This window comes from Halyomorpha halys, unplaced genomic scaffold (assembly GCF_000696795.3).
Source record: "Halyomorpha halys isolate HHAL.00 unplaced genomic scaffold, Hhal_1.1 Scaffold107.1, whole genome shotgun sequence".
Lineage (NCBI taxonomy): Eukaryota > Metazoa > Arthropoda > Insecta > Hemiptera > Pentatomidae > Halyomorpha > Halyomorpha halys.
This window is the reverse complement of record NW_027112128.1, coordinates 1,829,979-1,838,903: the sequence shown is the minus strand read 5'-3', so window position 1 is coordinate 1,838,903 and position 8,925 is coordinate 1,829,979. Positions and strand designations below refer to the sequence as shown.

Here is an 8,925-nt window from a genome sequence, read left to right as displayed (position 1 = left end):
GTAAACATGGAATATTAGCAGTATGGAATATATACATTGTACATATCTTAGATATATATAGCAGTTTCCCCTCTCCCTAGAAGTGAAAAAAAATAATAATATTAATGAAAAAAAATTTTTTTTCAATTAAATAATTGTAATAACTAATAAAGCACAGCTATAATTATATGTAATTTTCTTAAAATTTTAGTTTCATTCACCTTTTCCATGCTGAACTGTCACAATTTGGACGACCCTGGCTTGAACCCCCTCCCTCCTCTCCGCAGTTTTGATCTTGGGTATAATCTTGTACAGCAGAGATTTCATGTCACAGTTTTATGTGTTTTCTCCTAAATATTTATTCAAGTGCAAGTTTGAGCTTATAATGACTGCACCATTTAATAGATATGTTCCTCAAAAGCATTTTTCTCCTAAATCCAAGAGAGCAAAATCAAGTCTATACTTGTATATATTTAAGGTACATATTCTAAGAAAGCAAAATAACAATGTATAATAAATCTTAAATTTTGTAATTCTAGGAAATTTCTATGAAATAACATTTACATTCAAATTTTATGTGTTCTACCTCTTTTGTGTTCTACCTCTCTTTGTTTCATTTTATTGGGTAAAAGTATCTTAGTAGTAAAAAAAAAAGTTTATTTATTTTTTTCTTTGCTGACCGCACCCCCCAACTATCTTCTATAATCAGTTATCTACGGTCAACTATCTACACCTCATTACAAATATAAATAGTTTCATAGATTGTAGTTGAGTACATTTCTTTTAAAATTATGTTTGGAAAGGTTTAGACTTTTCCAAGTAAGTAGATAACGTGATGTTGTGTAAGGTATTGGACAGATATCCGATAACATCTTGGTGTCCTCTCCAAGAAGCAGCATAGTTCAATGCTGTGAAGCCCCATTTATCTTCCTTCTCTGTATTAGCTCGATGCTGTCGAATAAGTTTCACTATCTCAACGTGACCTCTGCAAGCACTGCGGTGTAGAGCAGTCCTTTCCTTTACATCAGGTCTCAAATCCTCAACCCCATATTCTAAAATCAATGCTACAACATTAGTGTGGCCTTCCCTGGCCGCTAAGAACAAAGGACTTTCCTCATTACTATTGACTAGAGTGCTAAGGCGATGATCATTTCTAAGTAACATCAACATTATTTCCAAGTTCCCATTTAATGCAGCGTAATGTATTGGGAGATTCATTAACTTATCTCCTCTATATTTGTCAGCTTTATGTGCTAGGAGTACTTCTACACATCCAGTAGAATTGTCTCTGGATCCAATGTGCAAAGGCGACATGAGGTCAAAATTTAATGGGCTAACATAACCTATTAGTATATTTGCAAGCAGTGAAACAACGTCTTTTTCACTTCTTGTTGATTTATCATGTCGTCCACAAGCCAGATGAAGTGGCGTACTGCCATTTTTGTTTCTAATAAGTGGCCCTATCATAAAATTAAGCAATAACTTCACCATATCCGAGTATCTCTCCCTCGCAGCGAAATGTAATGGCATCATTCCATCAATATCTGCGGCTTCTCTGTTGGCTCCTGCCTTTATTAACATATCCCCGGCTTCCTTGCTACCTTCCAAAGATGCAATATGCAGAGGAGTTCGGAGGTCATTGGTTTTTGCTTCTTTGTGAGCACCAAGATTTAATAACCAACTCACTATTTCATGTGAATCGCTTAAAGCCGCATAGTGAAGTGCAGTGTATCCATCATTATCAGCATAATCTAAGGCAGCTATAGGATGGGAAAGTAGTAGGCGGGCTATTGCAAGCGAACCGAGTCTGCAGGCGATGTGTAGTGGAGTCGTGCCGTTGATATCGGCAGAATCCTTATTAGCTCCAGAATCTAAAAGCAATTTCACAACTTCGACACGGCCCTCCTCACAGGCGTAGTGAACCGCTGTATATCCCCGTTCGTCACTGACTTCCAACGAAGCCCCATATGTTATCAACAGCGTGACTATTTCCTTGAGCCCATGATAGGAAGCTATGTGGAGTGCTGTTAGATTATGGATCTGTGCTACATTATTGGGAGAGGTCAACTGTACTTCAGAATATGCATCCATAAATGTTGTGAAATTCGTACTTGCTACTTTTCTTGTACTTGTTTGCAAAATTAATTCAACTAAATTCACACTTTTCGACCTAACGGCTGAAGAAAGGGGAAGATTACCGTGGATGTCTTTCCTTTCTATATTTGCTCCGTATTTTATGAGTAGTTCAACTCCTTCATGAAAATTCATTCCGATGACATGGTTAAGTATAGTGGTTGGATAAGATTCAAAATCTACTGTCCTGTTTAACAAAAGTTCGACGAGATTCAACATTTTTTTGGAAATAGCATCGAACAGAACTTTCGATCCTAAGAAACTTTTGTCTTCGATTCTTGCTCCATTATCTAAAAGCAACTTTATTATTTCGTTGGATGATTTTAAAAAAGCAATATCTAAAGGTGTGTATCCTTCTTCGTTCATCAGATTGGGGTCTGCATTCTTAGATAAAAGAAATTCAGTTAGCTTAGTATTGTTCCTTTCTATTGCCAAGTGTAAAGCTGTAATATTATTACAACCTACTCTATCAACATCATCCCCATAATTTAATAAAGTCATTATTACATTAATCTCCTGATTAATAGCGGCCCGTTGGAGAGGAGCATAGCAAATATTGTCATGGATTCCTAAACTTGCGTTTTGGGATAGCAAATAGTCCACGACAGCAACATAACCTATTTCAGCAGCTTTATGCAGCGTCGTTTGGCCATAGCGGTTTTGTGAGTTCACATCAGCTCCACGTTCTATCAGAGCATTCATCGCAGTTATTATCTTATCCTCTCTGTTTTGTATTCTTTCGATATTTTTTAATCTTCCACTGTTTTTCGAATCAAGGAAAAATCTTGTTACATCCAAATTATTAATGTCAATATTTAGCGTTAAACTGAATGGTGTGTTTCCCGTTGCGCCCTTCATATTAATATTCGCCCCGTGATCCAGAAGTTGGATAACCGTTTCTAGGTTTCTGCCCTTTACTGCGTGATGTATTGCTGCATCATGAAAAGTGTCTGTCATTTCTATACTTGCATTCCTTTCCAACATTAAATTTAAAATAGTTTCGAAGCCCTTTTTAGCAGCAATATGGAGAGGCGTTCTACCAAACTCTCCCTGGCTGTTGATAAAAGCGCCACGATCAAGAAGCGCCTTAACAACTTCCAGATTACCATTAACTATTCTATCATCTATTGGAACGTCTTTATATATATATCCTATATCCCCATAAGGATTCCGCGTCAAGAGTAAATCAGCAATATCTCTCTTAAGTGCCTGAACAACATGCAGATTCCCATTCGATACAGCCTCATGTAATGCAGTATTATTAACCATGTTTCTTGCATCTACACTTGCATTCCTCTCCAAAAGTAAATAAACAATATTTTCGAAGCCTCCAAGTGCAGCAATATGCAAGGGCGTTCTACCAAACTCTTCCTTACTATCGACATAATCGCCTAGGTCCAGAAGTGTCTTAAGAACGTTCAAATTATCATATACTGCTGCATAATGTATTGGAGCGTAATTAACTTTATCTCTCATATACACACTAGCATTTCTTTCTAAAAGTAAATTAACAACATCCTCAAAGCCCTGCGCAGCAGCAATATGGAGAGGAGTGAGCCCAGCAATTCCCTTATCATTGATAATAGCACCATGGTCTAGAATTTTCTCAACAACCTTCACGTTTCCTTTATATACAGCCATTTGCAATGGAGTGACATTATTCATATCTTTTATATTTACACTTGCATTCCTCTCAAGCAGTAAATTAACAATATTTTCGTCGCCTAGAGATGCTGCAAGACACAGCGGTGTTACACTAGAATTTCCCTTACTATTGACACTTACTCCATGATCTAGGAGTGTCTTGACAACATTTAGGTTTCTTTTAAGTACAGCCACATGAATTGGAGCATCATTATATCCATCTCTTATATCTACACTAGCATTCTTTTCCAACAATAAATTAACAATCTTTTCGTAACCCTCCTTAGCAGCGATATGAAGAGGCGTGTACCCATCAATTCCCTTATCATTAACACTAGCACCATAATCTAGAAGTGCTTTAACAATATTCAGTTTTCCAGTTGATACTGCAACATGTAGTGGTGTGTTATTATCTCTGTTTCTTATACCCACACTTGCGTTCCTCTCCAACAATAAATTAGCAATATTTTCATAGCCACCGAGTACAGCAATATGGAGAGGCGTGAAACCAGCACTTGCCATGTCATTGATAATAGCACCATGATCGAGAAGTACTTTAACTACATTAAGTTTTCCATAAAATACAGCCTCATGTAAAGGAGCCAAATCATGGCTAGTTCTTATGTCCATGCTTGCGTTCCTCTCCAGCAATATATTAGCAATATGTTGGTATCCTTTGATAGCAGCAAGATGTAGTGGCGTTTTACCTAAGTCTCCTTGACAATTGATGGGAGCATGATGATCTAGAAGTGCTTTAACAATATTCAGATTTCCATTAAATACTGCCGTATGGATTGGGGTATCGTCAAACCAATCTCTTATATTCACACTTGCGTTCCTCTCCAAAAGTAACTCAACAATATCTTCGTAGCCCTCCCTCGCAGCAATATGAAGAGGCGTGAGTCCAAGATTTCCCTTAATATTGAACAAAGCACCATGATCTAGAAGTGCCTTAACAACATTGAGATTCCCATTAGACACTGCTTCATGGATCGGGGCGTTGAAATACTTATCTTTAAGGTCTAAACTTGCATTCCTTTTCAAAAGTAAATCGACAATAGCTTTGTAGCCCCTTCTAGCAGCAATATGGAGAGGCGTGAGTCCAAGATTTCCCTTAATATTGAACAGAGCACCATGATCTAGAAGTGCCTTAACAACATCGAGGTTCCCATTTGACACTGCCTCATGGATAGGAGCGTTAGAATACTTATCTTTTATATCCACACTTGCATTCCTCTCCAAAAGTAATTCAACAATAGTTTCGTAGCCCTTCTTAGCAGCAATATGGAGAGACGTTGATCCCAACTTTCCACTACTGTTGACTCCGGCGCCGTGTTCCAGAAGTTCGATAGTTTCGTTAATATTTCCGTTTTCTACAGCCAGGTGGAGAAGAGCGTCATTATCAAGTTCATCTCCCTTTCTCACCGCCTGAAATCATAAATAATCAAATCAATAGTTACCAATTTTTCTAAAATTACTTTGAGATACAGGTATTTGTGCAGGGACTGTTATATTACGCTTCCTGAATATATTCCTGCAATAAATCAGAAAATGAGACCCCCGACCTCGACTTTATATAAGATCAAAAAAGCGCTGGAAAATTCGGATTATGTAAATCCGACACCATGAATATCACTTAATTGGCCTCCCACTTACCATTGACTTTCCAGGAATGAGAATTTTTAAAGAATGAAGGTACCCAATTTGTCAAAGGTATCTGTAATAATAAAGCAGCTGTACAGTCGAAGGTCTACTTGTACTAGATAGGGGACAAGTCCAACAAGTGTGCCTATTGTTCTTTTTTGCCAACTCCAAGAAGAACAATGGAGTAATGTTTATACTACCCATTATTCCATTCAGTTGAGGAAGCCCCCTGTTCCAGGACCCAGAAGACTACACCTCGTTGACCCATACCAGTCACAGTCTGCTATGTATAATGTAGAACACTTTCCGAGACCTCTCCACATAAATAGTTCATCACGAACTACCCCACAAAGTTAGTCTGTAATGGTCTCTTAGTACTCTATTAGTAATCCAAGTTCCGTTCTATTTAGCCCCACACATTTCCTCCACTCCTTGTCGCAAGAAGAAGGAAACTAAAAACATGCAATGCTCACTGTTCAAGCCCAGAGAGAGGTATTATATTTTTGTTTATTAGCCTCTGCAGTTGAATGTTTTTTAAACAATATTTTTTTTACTTTTGTTTGCTTTTAAAACAGTTGTTAACTGTTAGGTTGTTAGAAAACACCAACCATTGTGCCAGACTAGGTAATATAGATTCAAGGAACCTCGAAACAGGCATTTCCGCCGAAAACTGGAATCCGAAATTCGGCACGATCAAAATTCTTTATCTTATTATATATTTCATATAAAGGAAAGTGAAAGCTAAAATGTAGAGTTTATATTAACATTACAAAAACCTACTAGTAACAATCTCTGAAGATTTATATTACATAAGATTTTTTTTTGGAATATTACACAAAAACAAATATTCAAGAGTCATTAGAATTAAAATAATATAAGTGACAATTTTTTAGTAAGATTTTTCTTAGCAGTCTACCAGATACAGGACCATTTTTTAATAATTTATTTATTGTTATTTACAACTGTATAAAAATATATACAAGTAAATTTGCTAATGGTGATATAATGACATGATACAAACATGTGGAGAATCTACCGATTGATAGAACTCCAATAATATTTCTAGAGGAGAAGGTTTTGAGGCCATCTTCTTTTCAGACGCCTAAGAGGATTATTAGGTAATGAAGAAGAAGCTAGGCTAGAAAAAAGTGAGTTGGGTGTTTGGGAAGTTTATGATGGAAGGATTGGTTCTAACCAAATCGGCAACATTTAGAATATTTAAGTCCTGATGGGTGACTTGATTTGTGACAAAGTGGAGTATTGAGGATTTTGGATTGTAAGGATTGGATTCGGGAGGAATTCGATAGTTTAGTGGAGCCCCAAAGCTCAACTCCGTTTGTCCAGATAGGCCTCCTTATAATGGTCATGGTACAGTCTTTTGTAATGGATTGGAAGTTTACACCTTTACACCTTTACAAGTTAGTCTAGTAAATATTGTAATAGTCGGAATCGACGTGAAGTTTCCTGTCTTTTCAGTCTTGTGTGAGGATTCCAGGTTAGTCGTTTGTTCAGTTGCAGTCCAAGGTAGCGGATCTGTTCGACAGAGGTAAGAGCAAAACATTATTAAAGGATACTGTTGGGCAGTCGGTAGGTTTACGACGAATGGTAAAGGTGATTTGATGGGATTTATTTTCATCATCCACTTTTGGCAACATTCTTCAAGGGTGTTGAAACCAAATTTACGCTTCAGTTTTGACAAAATTCTGAAATCCTCACTAATCAACAAATAATTATGAATAATTTCAAACTATTCAATAGTGTACAATTTATAAATAGGTAATAATAGTAAGAAAAAAAATCTAGAAAAAGTGTCACTTGTATCTCTTTATTTCCACCTCCTCAATTCATATATCCAAGTGAAAATACCGGAATCAATACTGGATTCTACTATTTCCTTTAGGATATTTTAATAACCAAAGCATTTTTAATTTATTAAGCTTAAAGAATCAGCGAATTGTGATTTCAGCAATGCTATCGACGGTCGTTTAGTTATTTTAACGATTTATTTCAGATCTTCTGGTTAAGGGGAAACCTCAGATTTGGGTTTTTACTGAGAGGTCTACCATTGACAGAACTACCAGCATAGATGTTTTTAAGTATTTCGCTGCATTATCTACTCATACATTTAAACTGTACATCACATGTTTCAGTACATCATGGAATGTTGGTCAATTTGAAACTTACACAGCCTAAAGAAACTAAGGGTGTATAGAATATTATAATAAAACACATTTGCTTAGAAATAAAATATACTCTTTCAATATGAAACATAGGTTAACAATAATAATTATTTGTTGAATTTTTAACTCTTTTTCCTTTAATCGCTGTAGAAAATTAATTCTTAGCAAATTAATAATTATAGCAATATAATATAATAAATATAAAATAACAATAATATAATAATAGCAAAATAATAATTAAAGCACCAAAGAGACATGACATATTAAATTCTATAGTCTAATACGTGGAATACACATTTGTACATATTGATATATTTGTTTTAGGTTCAGTGAGATAGACATTTGATAGGTGTGTACTTACAGATATAGCGAAGTTGTGAAGAGAGAAGAGTAAGAAATAGATGAGAGAGAGTGACATGCCAAGAAGAACGATATGACAAGACATGATGACAAGAACTGAGATGCTAGGACTGCAATATATCGTTTATATAGTCAATTCTCTTCTGCCAACTCATCCGTGACGGTATCTGTATGATGGGTCTCAGGCCGACCGTCGTCATCTCGAAGAAGGAAATGGAAGGAAACTTTTCCTCAATGGCCATGTCGAAACATGACCTATTTACATACCCTATATGGAAATGTATTTTAGAATAACTTTTTAAATAAATAAATAACATTTGTGTTTCTAATGTTTTTGAAGGTTCTAAAGTTTATTTTAGATAACATTTAATATAAACTTATACCAATAATCAACACTGTTTGAATCTCCTACAAAGCTCAACAGTTCGCAATCATCGGTTATAACATTATTGTATGGATTAAGATAAAGATAATTTGTTTTTAACCTGTTTTCAATGGCCTTTTAAAGAGGGATTTTTTATTTGTATTCGCAGAGATTGAGAAAAAAATAATATGAATGAGAGATACGTGGAGCCATCGTTCATTGGCCAATTATTTATTGTCTGGTAATAGATATGTAATAAATCGATTTATTATAACCAAGCTAAATAGTTTAGGAGAGGTTGAGGACATCATGGCCTGTATGATTAGACTACACCTACAATCAGCAATAATGAAAAATGACGTCATCTTGAGAGCCTTAGTCAGCCCAGTGAAAGGGGTTATAAAGAGCACTGAACATATCTTCGCTTGCACTTATCCTGAAGCATTACAACTGGCGTCGCTTTTATTTATTTTTATATTGATCTTTCAAATCACTATTTATCAAGACGATAGAAATATTTCAGAAAATTCCCTAAAGTTGCTTATTCCACAATGTTTTTTGTAAATTTATTATTATTTACTAACATAAATATGGAATATTAACAGAATGGAATCTTATGAA

At 35.6% G+C, this 8,925-nt stretch overlaps 1 protein-coding gene across 1 annotated transcript; it reads right to left on the bottom strand.

Moving 5' to 3' along the window:
- Positions 1-8,191, bottom strand: LOC106677781 (serine/threonine-protein phosphatase 6 regulatory ankyrin repeat subunit B). The gene is made up of 3 exons (XM_014415897.3): positions 7,942-8,191; positions 201-5,184; positions 1-76 (listed from the first exon to the last, which is right to left on the bottom strand). The coding sequence occupies exons 1-2, from the start codon at positions 8,023-8,025 to the stop codon at positions 769-771; spliced, it is 4,500 nt and encodes a 1,499-aa protein (XP_014271383.1). The 5' UTR covers positions 8,026-8,191; the 3' UTR covers positions 1-76; positions 201-768.
- Positions 8,192-8,925: the final 734 nt, after the last annotated feature.

Coding starts and splice junctions, on each gene's coding strand:
- LOC106677781 (XM_014415897.3), bottom strand. CDS start 8,025: ATGTCTTGTCATATCGTTCTTCTTGGCATGTCACTCTCTCTCATCTAT. Junction 5,185..7,941: donor TTCACAACTTCGCTATATCT/GTAAGTACACAC, acceptor TTATGATTTCAG/GCGGTGAGAAAGGGAGATGA.